This window comes from Nilaparvata lugens, chromosome Y (genome assembly GCF_014356525.2).
Source record: "Nilaparvata lugens isolate BPH chromosome Y, ASM1435652v1, whole genome shotgun sequence".
In the NCBI taxonomy this organism is placed as follows: domain Eukaryota; kingdom Metazoa; phylum Arthropoda; class Insecta; order Hemiptera; family Delphacidae; genus Nilaparvata; species Nilaparvata lugens.
The window spans coordinates 6,464,033-6,478,319 of record NC_052519.1 but is presented as its reverse complement, the minus strand read 5'-3'; the positions used below and the strand labels follow the sequence as shown (position 1 = coordinate 6,478,319).

The 14,287-nt window shown below is 36.4% G+C and overlaps 1 protein-coding gene and 1 long non-coding RNA gene across 2 annotated transcripts; both read left to right on the top strand.

The window, feature by feature from the left end:
• Nucleotides 1–1,444: 1,444 nt before the first annotated feature.
• Nucleotides 1,445–2,419, top strand: LOC120355121. The gene is made up of 3 exons (XM_039443442.1): nt 1,445–1,810; nt 2,033–2,228; nt 2,361–2,419. Exons 1-3 carry the CDS (start codon nt 1,445–1,447, stop codon nt 2,417–2,419), a joined length of 621 nt encoding a protein of 206 aa, XP_039299376.1.
• An 8,073-nt stretch (nt 2,420–10,492) lies between these two features.
• Nucleotides 10,493–12,985, top strand: LOC120355266. The gene is made up of 4 exons (XR_005573479.1): nt 10,493–10,712; nt 11,404–11,491; nt 12,135–12,339; nt 12,840–12,985. It is a non-coding gene; the product is annotated as an uncharacterized LOC120355266 (long non-coding RNA).
• The last annotated feature ends 1,302 nt before the right edge of the window (nt 12,986–14,287 follow it).

Here is a 14,287-nt window from a genome sequence, read left to right as displayed (position 1 = left end):
GAATTTCAAATTTCTTTATGTCACGATCGGTGGTTGGGAAATTAACTCCGCGAGTATTCAGCCTGTGAGCAAATTTTCTCAAATATTTCACCGTTAAGTGACTGTTATTCGGTTTCTGGTGAAAAAAGGCTAGAACACTCCACAGAAAACACTTTTTATCAGAAAGATTTTTGATATTGATAAGACATGTCTTATTCTTGATGAACTGGGGTGTTTGAATATAACTGCTTGTGTATATTGGATTATATCTAATCACAGTTACATCAAGCGATTCAATCTTCTTCAACACCCACCCACTCCCAAATCGAACAAAGTTATCGAATGAACTTAAAATTTTCCCAAAAATTGTTCATTCAATTCATCATAACTCTCCAAGACATTCATGCCTATGGCCGAGTAGCTATGAAGATTCACAATAGATGAAACAGCTTCGGATTCCTCTGATTCTAAAACTACCATCTTATACAATAATACATTTAATACTAAAAACCATTTAACATTTCCTTCGAAACGTGCAGCATGTTCTCTTATTATCTCGAAACACCAGCTTTCGAGTTTTGAAGCACATTTTCAATGTCAGGTGCTACGTTTTTGAAGGAAATGTGATGGCGAATAGCTTGCGAACTCACGCCTCCAACCCTGTGTTCTCTGCTATGCTCCATCTCTGCTACTAGCGGGTTACTGAAAACAAACAAAGAATATATTACTATGGCACAGAATTAGATATAAAAACAAGTAAACATTAATCTAAAAATCAGTTGTGATTTAACAAGCTGCAAGTACAGTGCAAAAAAATGCTATCACAGGATCAGATTTTCATGCACAAACGATTGAGGTTATTAACATTTGATAATCATTGGAAATTAGAATCGAGTCTGTTGTCACCTCAAATAATGGCTAAACAGGGTTTTAAATTTGTGCGAGCACCTGACATTGTTCAATGTGTGTTTTGTTCAGTATATTTAGAAAATTGGTTGGCAACAGACGATCCTAGTAAGGAACATGAACGATGCAGTCCAAATTGTGGATGGCGCAAAGAAGATAATATTTCATGTGAAGAGGAGAATTTCGATAATAATATTCTACGACAATATGAAGAACGAGTTTTAACTTTCCATCGTCCAGAACCATTCAAGCACTCGGTATTTATTAATAGAGCAGACTATTTTGCAATAAATGGATACTTTTTACATGAGAAATCATATCTGCAATGTGTATATTGCAAATATATTATTGAAAATCCTTATGAAAAAGTGATGCAGCTTGCTGTGCGTGTAAGAATGCATTTGTATGTCAAGGATGTGACAAGCGGGAAAATGCACTTTCTCTCACTTATCCTAAAACAGAGAGAGAGGGATGAATGAGTATATAAGCGGCGGTTATTGGATTTGCCAGCTTCATTCGAGCACTAGTCCTCTATTTCGCACATATCCTCGCTATCATCATGGAGTCGTCATCCACACGTGAGCAGTACATCCTTCCGGATACACCTCCTCAACAAGAGCCTTCATTCTCATCTTACTGGGCAGCGCAAGCTGCACGGAAGAAGAAGATTCCTTCTACCAATAGCAGTGCTGCTCCCCCTGCTGCATCCGACTCCGAGGAGTCGCCGCTGGAGAGATGTGGAGTCTTCGTGGAGAGAGGGATGAGCAGCGATGACTTCATTATAGCGGACACACCACCATCTCATCTGGGATGGGCACCGAATCGTGTACCACTAACAACGATTACCACAAACAGGCAGCAGGGGAAGAGAAAGCTGCAATTTCTGGAGGAGGAAGTGGAGGAAACCAACTTTGTACCCTCAAAGGTTAGTTATTTCAAATATTATTAACATGTAATGTGAACAGATAATTTTAAATCTTTATATGTTGACAATAATCTGTTGATCACAAGTAATCTGATGTAGAGAATGTCTTGTCAATCTGATGATATCAAGTTGAGATTATGACAATAATCTGTTGATTACAAGTAGTTGATAATCTGAAACAAATTATAATAAAGTTACTAATCATAGATTTTCATTCAACAGAAACGTATGTCTGAGAACACCTCCATGGCTCCGCTACTAGAGGAGGCAGCCGCGCGGGATGATGATGATGATGATGATGATGACTTCATCGCACTCATCAATAAGCCATCACCAAAACCGTGGTTGCCTCTCCGCGAGCTGGCGGAGGATGTTCCACATACTATCATCTCCATGCAAGAGGAAACGAACCATCATGGCAGACGAATTATTTTGAAAAATAATATCGCTTCTACAAAGAAAATCTCTGAGGTATACCTGCCTCAGAGATTTTCCTCCATAATTTCGCCTTGTAAAGTTGTTAAATTTAATTCTAAGTGTAAAAATTTAGGAATAGTAGTGAAGCATATAACCGCTACATGGAGCGACATTAAGATTGTTAAAATGTAACAATCTTATTCTCATAGCATGTAGCGGTTATATGCTTCACAAGTAGTATATAATGTAAATATTGAAGTGTTTGATAATAAATTGTAATATTGTTTTTAAAAAAAAAAAATTGTTTTTAATTCTCACCTGTTTGTTGTGTCAAAGAAGAAGAAGATGTAGAATAGTACACTGTTCACGCAAGAATAGATCCTCTTGTAACTGAACACTCAATGAATGTAGAATAGTAATGCTCTTGTACAGTCAATGAGTGTTCAGTTACAAGAGAAGCTACTTTATAGTTGCTGCTGCGCGCGCACGCGCATGCACCACATGCCGGGCTTGACCTTGTTGCGAGATTCTCCTCCATCTGTTTGCGCTATACACTCACTATAGATATTGCAATCTATTTTTATCAGTATGCTTACAACACTTGAATGGAGAAGTTGTGCAATGAAGATAATCATATGGAGAGTTTTATTTGTTCTTCTCTTTATAATATGTTGTGTGAATATGCTATTACTTTCCCATATTGCTTTGAAAAAATATGATTCAATGCAAAATGATAGTAAGAGAATATTGGAATCTATACAAAATGTACGAAATAAGATTAGGGATTTGGAAACACCTCAATTGATGCAGGAATCACTGCTAGTAAGAAATCATACATTATCTTATATCAAATCATGTGTCAATTCATCAGATGCTTCTCTTGATGTTAGTCTAAGACATTGGTATAGATTTATGATTGATGAATGTTCAATTCTTTGCAATTTCTACAAAACTTACAACATACTTAACAAGTGTGTTAATAAGACACATCATGATGATAGAAAATTGTATTCCCTATTGATTAAAACATACCAACTTTGTAGTAATATATAAAGCACATAGCGAGACAATTTCTTTGTCTCTCGATTGAGGTTAAGTGTTTGATTAATTAACCTCAGTCGATGTTCAACTATTGAGTTGAAAGGTAATGAAAAATGGTATGTAGAAGAAAGTTATCTTCTAGAAAACGAGGTAAAGGAATCTTGAGTTCGGCTAGCAAAATTGTCAAAGGTATAGCGGGTACTGCGGGGGACATTACATCAACTATTATAAATAAATTAATAAACGCATCACCTGAAATTTACCTCCCGGGGGGCTACCAGTGGTGTGGCCCTGGCACCAAGGTTAATAAAAGGTTAAAGAGAGGGGATCAAGGTATAAATTCATTAGATAGAGCCTGTAAGGTACATGATATAGCATACACTCAAAATAGTGATAATAAGTCGCGAGCGATTGCAGACAGAGCTCTTGCAAACACAGCATGGGAAATATTCAAGAATCCAAAATCATCTCTAAGTGAAAGAGCACTTAGTTATCTTGTAACAAACGTGATGAAAGCTAAAGCAGCGTTTGGCAGTGGATTGAGAAAGAAGAAGAAGAAGAAGAAGAAGAGTACAAGTGTTGGGAAAACTCATAGCAGCTCGATAAGGAAAAAAGCTATTGCTCAGTTGAAACAGCATATTGCAGGTAGAGGTTACTATTTGAAACCATACCCTCCAATCTCGAGTGGTGGTCGTATTTTGATTGGGCCCAACCCCACATCCTCCTCCTCCTCACCATATGGTGTAAGTTTATTCCCAAAGAAAAAAGGAGTTAAAAAACGTAGAAAGACAAAGAAGGTGAAAAAATGAATATTGATGGTGAATTGTTCAATCACGATCTAATAAAATGGTGTAAATTATTACAAATTCCCCTACAAGGTGTATACATGATAGATACATTACCTAATAAAATTCTAAAAAATGAGAATTGTATTGTTAATTTAGACACTCAATCCGGACATGGTACACACTGGGTTGGTTATAAGAAACGAGGATCAAATGTTTACTATTTTGATCCAATTGGTAATTTACAACCACCTTATGAATTGAATAAATATTGGAAAAAAGAAACAGGTGTAAATATTTTTTACAATGTTGAGCACATGCAACCATTACATACAAATATATGTGGACACCTTATGCTCTTGTTTTTTGCGAACCAGTTGTAATCCAGCATTTGTACCGAAAACATATAAGATGGTTGTTATTACATTACGATCTAGATCAAGTGATCTCTATGAACATTTACAAGAAATTCTCGATTTGGATAAAAATAAAGAATGGGAAATTGGATTGATTAATTTCTGTACTTACAATGGCATTGCAAATGTTATAAAAGGTAAAAATTCTACCTTCAAATATGGTGATAAATTAATTGATCTTGATACGGGTGCATTTGAAGTTGATGACATCATATTAGCTTTAAAGAGTAAATTGAATAGTGACGAAAAGAAACTTAATATAAGAGCTAACACGAATACTATGAAGCTCGAAATTCGTTCTGATAAGCCTATTGACTTTACATCATCTACTTCAATAGGAAAAATGCTTGGTTTTGATAATGTTATATTACAACCGAATACATGGTATTATTCTCAGCATTTAGTTAGCATAACAAATATTATTGTAGTTGAGTGCAATATAGCATGTGGGATTTACTCCGATGGCAAACAGAAACATATTATATACGAGTTCTCACCTAGAGTACCTAGCGGGTATTTGATAAATGAAACGCCTAATCCGATAATCTATCTGCCTTTAAACACACATAGAATTCAGAGCATTAATGTGAAGGTAACCGATCAAGAAGGATCGTTTATTGATTTCCGAGGAGATATAATTACAATTAGACTTCACATTCGTGAAAAACAAAGAACTTGAAATGGGATTCCTTGTTTTCAAACCTCGCACTAGCATTTGCTCACAGAAGCTCATTAGAGACTCGAACGTGATAGAGTCAACACCTAAAAAGCTACGTGCTATATCAGCGGAAAGCGCGAGAATATTGGAAAAGTTGGGATTTATAGTAGATTGGCATCATGTACGGTGCAGCAATTAGTGAAATTCTCGATGTTGAATCTCAGCTCGAGTTCTATAATGATATTACTAAATTTCAGTTCCATACTCATACAGTATATTCGGGTTAAGAAATTAAACCCTCAGATGAAGCTCGCATCCATGTGGCTTCTATGGATCAGTACAGCCTCCCATGCAAATCATTTATATTTATTGAGGGGGAGGTGAAGTGTACAAAACCAGCTGCGAAGGCTGGGGATGCTCTGATAGAAGCTAAGTATATATTATCCAGTAACCTCATTGGAAATCTCTTTGATGAAATTCGATATGAATTGGCTGGGCAACAAATTTCTAAATCAAGACTAATTGGATTAACATCAACAATTAAAGCTATACTAGTGAAAAATATGTTTGATAAGAACACATATCACTTGGCCGGGTTTGACAGAGCAGGATATACACTGAAAGATAATGAGTTTACATTCTGTGTACCTCTTAAATTAGTTTTACCATTTTTTGAAGACTTTCAAAGAATAATTTTAAACTTGAAACAAGAACTTGTATTATTAAGATCACCAACAGATCTCAATTGCATCGAGTCTACAGAAGCAACAAACATTAATATAAAAATAACAAAGCTTCAATGGAGAATTCCCTATATTACTTTAGAAGATCATGTGAGGTTGAAATTTTTGAGATTGCTCGATGCTGATACACCACTGAAGCTGAGCTTTCGTCATTGGGAGATTTCAGAATTACCAAATTTACAAAATAGCACTGTTCATTCCTGGGCAGTAAAAACCGCATCCCATCTCGACACACCAAAGTATGTTGTTTTAGCGTTCCAAACAGATCGTAGGAATAAAATTAATAAATCAATCTCAGAATTTGATAGTTGTAATCTTCAAAATGCAAAGGTCTACTTAAACTCTGACTATTTTCCTTATGAAAACCTCCTTGGTAAACAAGAATTGATGTACCGTATGTTTTTGGATTTTCCCTCGGCATACTATAACCATAGTATCAATACTGAGCTTGGAACAGAGATTGATTTTGACACATTTTGTACTAAAACACCCCTGATTGTAATTGACTGTTCACATCAATCTTCTCATTTGAAATCCTCCACAGATATTAGAATAGATATGGAATTTAAGGAAGCTGTACCTCCAAATACTTCCGCTTATTGTATTTTAATCAGTGATTGTATCATGGAGTACACTCCTCTTACTTCCATGGTGAAGGAAGTTCAGTAATTTCTCGATAGAGCACAAGCTATATAAGTATTGCATTTTTCAAATTTTACTCATTTGAGGTTTTAGCTTTGATCGGTTAACATCTAGAATGTCTTCTAATTCTGAGAAGAAAACACGCTCTATCGGGATACAGTGCGATCTTGATAAGGAAGACAGCATCTACTATGACTCAAGATGTAGTACACCTATAATGTCTTCTAATTCTGAGAAGAAAACACAATCTATTGACAGTATTCGCAGTGTGATCTTGTCAGCGAACAAGACTTCTTCTACTATCACTCAAGATGTAGTACACCTAAACCACAGGAGGAGAATGGAGGAGGAGGAGGAGGAGGAGAAGGAGGAGGACAAAGGAGGACAAAGGAGGAGGAGGACAAAACAGCACAAGAGGAGGAATCCTCCTGTAAAAAATTTGCAACAGTCGACATGCATTGGTTCAAGGGAAATTCTAATCAAATTATCGTGAAAGAAATCGGAATCATAGATCAGGTAAATAGCTTTGTTGTGTTACATTTCAAGTCGCCATTTGCAAAGTCGGGATTGAATGCTAAATTGCGTAAGCAAGTAACATGGGCAGAGAACAATTATCACAAAATACGCTGGGAAGATGGTCATTTTATTTATACAGACGAATTATTGATATCTTATCTTGAAGGATATGATAAAATCTACACAAAAGGTACAGAGAAAGCTAAGTTTCTTAGAAGGTTACACAAAAACGTATGTTGTTTACCGGATGAAATTGAGAAACCAAATTTTAACTACTTTACAAGTTCTTGGTGTTATAATGCCTGTGAAATTCATCATTGCAATCCGCACGGTCGATGTGCGCTCTTCACGGCGGTTCATTACAATACTTTGATAATGAAAAATATGGACTCATCTCCAAATTTCATGTGCAAAAACAATAGAATGCTTAGCATGAAAAAATGTCAATTCTATTCAAATACAGAAAAGAAAAACTTTGCAAGATATGGCTTTTTCTATAACGGACAAGAAATTCAATGTGTTTATTGTACGCAAGCATTGAAATATCATACTGCTCGTGTATGTTGCATTGGAGGGAAGGCACAGAAACCGTTTAATTTCTCTATATTAGTACCGACATATGTATAGTTTCTTCATTTGCTCATCATGGACCAGTGCAAGTGGATGCAAGCTGATAGTGAATTGGAAATGAGGTTAGAACAGTGTATTGATTGGTATGATGCTTGTGAAATTGCAATTAAACATTCAACTCATGAAAATCATCATTTGGTGAAACAACTAAAAGACATTTTCTTAAACACAGTGAATTCGAATGATATAAATGATTATCTATGCTATTACAGACCCCATAAACTGTCTGTTAGTAAACTAATAAAAATTGATAAGGAAGTGATGAACAATTGTAGTGAATTGTGTAAATAAATTTCTAGTGTATACTCGATTGTTTTCATTTTCCATTGTACCTGCAATGTCTAGGTTCAATCGTTCAGTATTGCTTTGTTAGTTGAGCTGTAAAGATCTCACATGCGTTGAAGCTCAATGCTATAAGTGTGCAGATACAAGTAGTCTCTTATCACGTTTCACCTGTACATACACTCAACTGAAAAATATGGTTGATTGTTATAGCTTTTCAAAGTTCAAGAAACTATCTCGTCTCTTGATGACAATTTCATTCAATTAATTTGATCTAATTGCAAAGAATATTAAATTTTCAACGGGTGATGAGGTGAGTGATCTTGCATTAACAAAAACAGAAAATCTTCACTTTCCAATTCTATCTGAAATTTTTGAATTACTGGATGCATTAGAAACCGGTCATTTCCATTATGGTTGTTCAAATAATGATGAATCATTAGCTATTGTTAATAATTCTAATGATCTCTGGAAATGCTTATATGACATTGCCAATAAAAAATGTAAAAGATCATAGTTCGCTCTCTAGAGAGTTTAAAGATACATGTGTATTTGGAGATACAAGTTCATTCTATGCATTAGTTATGATTGAGGAAACATTGAAATATAACATTCGTTGTGTGTACAACCTGTTGTCAAGAACATGTTTCAGTTAAATCTGAGAGTAAGATATTCATTTCACTTAAATTCACTTAAGTTCGTTCCACTTGAATCTGTCAGTAGATTGCCTCTCTCTCTCTCTCATATCCCTCTCTCTACTAAGTAGAGAAGGTTCAAGATTTGAGACGGACTTTTTTGCTCGAGATCCCCCTCCCCCCTCTCCCCCCTCGTCCATCCCTCCTCCCCTTCCCCCCGCCTGTAGGGCGGGGGGTGTTCTAAAAATGGATTTCCCCTTCCCCCTGTCCAGTGGAGGTGAGGGGGAGAGAGAGAGGGAGATATATCTTTCTCTCTCTTTCTAAAAATAGATTTCCCCTTCCCCCTGTCCAGTGGTGGTGAGGGGGAGAGAGAGAGAGGGAGATATATCTTTCTCTCTCTTTCTAAAAATAGATTTCCCCTTCCCCCTGTCCAGTGGAGGTTAGGGGGGTAAGATATATCTCCCTCTCTCTCCAGGTGAGGGAAAAAAAATTTCCCTTTTAGGAGGAAAAATTCCCTCTCTCTCTACTGTCAAATTGAAGTGAATCCATATTTCTACATCTAATGCTAGTAGATTGAGGTGAATGATAGATGTGGGGAAAAAATCTCTTTGAGAGGGAAAAATTCCTTTGGTGTCAAATTAAAGTGAATTCATATTTCTACATCTAATGCTATACTGACAAATTGAAGTGAATCCATTTCACTCTACTACGATGACGATAGAGATAGGGATCTCCTTCTTTTACTAGTGCCATCTCTTTCCCGCACCCTTTCTGAAAGGAAAGGAGATAAGAATCAATTGAGAAATTCTTTCTACATCTAATGCTATACTGACAAATTGAAGTGCATCCATTTCGCTCTAATGATATACTACGATGACGGGCTCAATTGATCCTTATCTCTTTCCCACACCCTTCTTTATTACAAACGCTGACTAAGCTCTGCTCCCTGTGAGGTCCCTTGCTAACTCCAATATCTCCTGCATCGAAAACCGTTGCATGAAAAAATCGATTTATGTGACAAGTGTTTAGTCGTTAAAGTTACTTCACACAACCTTCTTCAAGATTTATCGATATAGTCAAAAATGTCTAGGGTGAAAACTATAGGTCTGTACTTCTCTCTCTCACACAAGTGTTTATACAATCAATCACGGAGGTGTAGACTGAAACAACATATCGTTCACTCTCTCTCATAATATGTCAACCTTTTACAAGATTTATGCATGTATCAGATTGCTATGTGCTTATAACATTGCTTGAATGATAAGAATATAGATAAGAATCTGAAAAGGTGAATGTGATTTGAAAAGGGGGAGGTGCGCCCACCCACATCTGTGGAAGCACGAGAAGGAGGGGGCGAGAAGCTGCCAGCGCTTGCCTGCACAGCTGTGTGCCTCCAGCGGTAAGTCTACTGAGCATGCTCACAACAAACTATAAAAGACCTGCTCACCTTATTTAAATTATCATTCACAACAGAGCTGCTGAAGCATTTCTTTTTCTTCTGTGTGATATTCATTACGAACTTATCAACATCGTCAACAACAGGTAAGAATTGAAAACAATTTTTTATCAAATATGCACACATTTTATTCAACTATTCACACATACATACAATTTGTAACACATAGGTCATATGTATACAGATATAAAAATTGTTAAGCAATAACAATTTTTATATCCGACCAATTTACCGACTTATGTGTTACTAGCAACACATAATTTTTACAGTTGATGTTAAAATGTTCTATTTTTTCTCTGCTAATGCAGGAAGCAAATCTTTGAGGTAGATTTGCTTCCTGCATTCCTTATTTTTAAAATTACACGCCGACCGTGTTTATTGGTATGCTCCCTTACGCTGATAATGGGGTAGGGTACATCCTCTTTCAACTCTCTCAGTGGCACCCAGGTTTGGGTGCAGGCTGATTGATGAGTTGAACAGAGTCCATCTCCCTCCTCTCATCCTCCTCTGCCCTCTGCACTTCCTTCATCAGGGTGACAAGTGATGACTTGTTCTCCACTGCAGCACGTTTCTGTTGAAAAATATTTGATAAGTGTCTTATTTGTTTCAGATTATCATCAGATCAGATTTGTCAAATCATACTAGAGAACTTGATCAATAGATTCACTACACAATCTCAAAGTGAGTAATTGCAGAATCTGCCAACACTAATATCTTGTAATTCAATTGTATCTCTAATCAGTTCAAATAATATTTCCTTGCTATCAAATAATTTATGCATGAGCGATTACTTTTAACACTAATATCTTGTAATCCAATTGTATCTCCAATCAGTTCAAATAATATTTCCTTGCTATCAAATAATTTATGCATGAGCGATTACTTTTAACACTAATATCTTGTAATTCAATTGTATCTCTAATCAGTTCAAATAATATTTCCTTGCTATCAAATAATTTATGCATGAGCGATTACTTTTAACACTAATATCTTGTAATCCAATTGTATCTCTAATCAGTTCAAATAATATTTTCCATGATCAAATAATTTATGCATGAGTGATTACTTTAAACAATAATTCCTTGCTATCAAATAATAATAATCAAATACTTGTATGTGTACAGATTTTTTTTTTCCAATGATCGATTGTTTTATAAAAAAATCTGTACACATACAAGTTAATAATATTTGTTGAAACTGACCTTTGTTTGTGAGCAGATTGACTCCTCCTCCTCTCCCCCGCCAACCTCAGGGTCGTGCCACAAACACCAACTTCCTCTTCGCCTGCTTCTTCCTCTCATCATTTTCCTCTCCCTACATTTTCCTCTCATCACTTCTGTTTATATAGCATACGTTTCTCTCTCTGTTCCAGGCACGTGCGAGCGAGAGCGTGGTACAAGCCGAAAAAAAAAATTCGAATTTCTCCCCAACAACACGTGCTCCCAGATCGTTATCAGATTGTAAGTATCCCACACACGATCATTTTTCGAATAGCATCCATGTGTTAGAAGACGAAAAAAAAAATCTCGTCTAGAACTCAGCATGAGACTTCACCTGCTAGAAATCCCCCATGTCTACGGGAATAAAACCCTTGATTCTAATTTTATAATTCAAATCAATGTTAGATCCTTCAACATGGAAGCAAGAACCTAATTTTTCATAATCTCTCACAAAAGTTAAATATTGTAGATTTGTCCATCCTTTTTCTGCTAACTGTCCCAATATATCTAGGTGCGTGTGCAAGAGTACACTTAATTTATATTGATATCTCATTTTTTCTAAAGGAACAGAATGGTATTCACTTAATTGATTAAAATGTCTATCTATAATGAATTGAACGCTCGAATCTGAAGACTTTAACTCAGACTCCACTGATCCCGCACCAAACACATTATCCATCTCAGTACACTAGCTTGATGTTGTATCAGCAAAGACAAGATGACTACCAACAGATTACCTTGCTCTAGCTTATTATTATTATGAAAAGCACACTCTAGCAATAATTTATTGTACTTTATAGCACTCTATTTCTAATAAATATTTCAACCCATAGAGGAATAGCTTCTCTCGATTCAGTTATTAAATATTTCATTGTTTTCACAGCATTTTCTCACCTCTCAACTCGAGTTCCGAACCTCATAACCAGTTGAGCTCTCGTCGAGACAACACAGCTGAGAGGAATCAAAGGCGGTATCTACACCTGAGAGGAATCAATCATAGCATAATCAACTACACCTGTATCCCGCTATCTACACCTGTAGCCCGCTATCTACACTCGAGGAGATTCACGCAGCATCAAGCACTACATGTAAGTACAGTTTTACTTTGATTTTATCCTCTGAGGAGGAAAATAGTCCTCCGAGGAGAGGTTTTCTCCTCCGATGACTATTTTTCTCCTCCGAGGACATTCACTTAATTGATTAAAAAAATCAGAGGAGGAAAATAGTCCTCCGAGGAGAGGTTTTCTCCTCCGATGACTATTTTTCTCCTCCGAGGACATTCACTTAATTGATTAAAATGTCTATCTATAATGAATTGAACGCTCGAATCTGAAGACTTTAACTCAGACTCCACTGATCCCGCACCAAACACATTATCCATCTCAGTACACTAGCTTGATGTTGTATCAGCAAAGACAAGATGAATACCAACAGATTACCTTGCTCTAGCTTATTATTATTATTATGAAAAGCACACTCTAGCAATAATTTATTGTACTTTATAGCACTCTATTTCTAATAAATATTTCAACCCATAGAGGAATAGCTTCTCTCGATTCAGTTATTAAATATTTCATTGTTTTCACAGCATTTTCTCACCTCTCAACTCGAGTTCCGAACCTCATAACCAGTTGAGCTCTCGTCGAGACAACACAGCTGAGAGGAATCAAAGGCGGTATCTACACCTGAGAGGAATCAATCATAGCATAATCAACTACACCTGTATCCCGCTATCTACACCTGTAGCCCGCTATCTACACTCAAGGAGATTCACGCAGCATCAAGCACTACATGTAAGTACAGTTTTACTTTGATTTTATCCTCTGAGGAGGAAAATAGTCCTCCGAGGAGAGGTTTTCTCCTCCGATGACTATTTTTCTCCTCCGAGGACAGGTTTTCTCCTCCAAGGAGAAAAAACCTTCTACAATATACTGCATGCATGCGATTTATCTTTAGAATATGATATATCCGGAACATCCAAGCCCCGCTCTTCTTTCTCACACTCATCGTATAAACAAAACGGTAAATGTATTACTTTTTCAAATAGTTCATCGATAATATATTTACAAAACACACATTGTAGATAGTGATAGTTATGTAAGAAATAACCATTTCTTGCAAAATAGTCTGCTCTATCAGTTAATGGTTTGCAAATGTAACAATGTAGATGGTGTGGAGGTAGTTTTTCAAAGTACTCTCCTTGTACAGATAAATCTTCTGGCATATTAGTAAATGATAATATCTTTCTTCATATAATCGTAGAATATTATTATCGTAATTCTCCTCTTCAATTGTTATATTTCCTTTCCTTCTACAGTTCGGGCTAAACTTTGCATGTTCGTTGGCTACAACATCATTTTGCTCCCAATCTCCTATACAAACTGAACAAAATACGCAGTGCACAATATCCGGTTCACTTGCGAATACAAAACCGTCTTTCGCCATATTTTCTGCCGACAAATTCTGACTAGTTTTTGTCCATTTTTTATCGAATGTTAATAATCTCAATCTTTCATGTAACATTATCTGTCCTTGTGATAACATCGTGAATGCCAATTCACAACTGATTGTGAATTACATTCCTTTACACATACTATTAATTGGCTATGCCATCCTGATCATTATTCTTTTGTTTTTTCAGTATCATGCCAAGGGAACGCAGACTTCGTGGGATCAATTCAAGCGCAGTTCGCCATCGCATCAGCCTCGATGAGGAGGATATCGACATCACCAGTGTGCTCGAGAGCTCGAAACGTCGAGTTTTCGATATAATTAGGGAACATGCCGCACGCTATGATGGGAATGTAAAATGGTTCATCGTCCTTAACGTTTTGCTGTATAAATTAGTGGTGATGGATGACAAGCAGGTTGGTGACTCTGTCTCATCTCTAATAAATCTACATAGTTACTCCAACATAGCACTAAATGTGCTTGAGAACTATGAAGAGTTTAATGAGCATTTCATGTTAGCCGTGAGAAAAATCCTCTCATCTTTTGAAAATTTTGTAAGACATGGGAGTGGATGGGTGCTAAAGA

Excerpts from the sequence above, each read along its gene's own strand:
- LOC120355121 (XM_039443442.1), top strand. The coding sequence starts at position 1,445 with ATGGAGTCGTCATCCACACGTGAGCAGTACATCCTTCCGGATACACCT. Across the intron at positions 1,811-2,032 it reads CCAACTTTGTACCCTCAAAG|AAACGTATGTCTGAGAACAC; the intron begins GTTAGTTATTTC and ends TTCATTCAACAG. Across the intron at positions 2,229-2,360 it reads AGAGGAAACGAACCATCATG|GAATAGTAGTGAAGCATATA; the intron begins GCAGACGAATTA and ends GTAAAAATTTAG.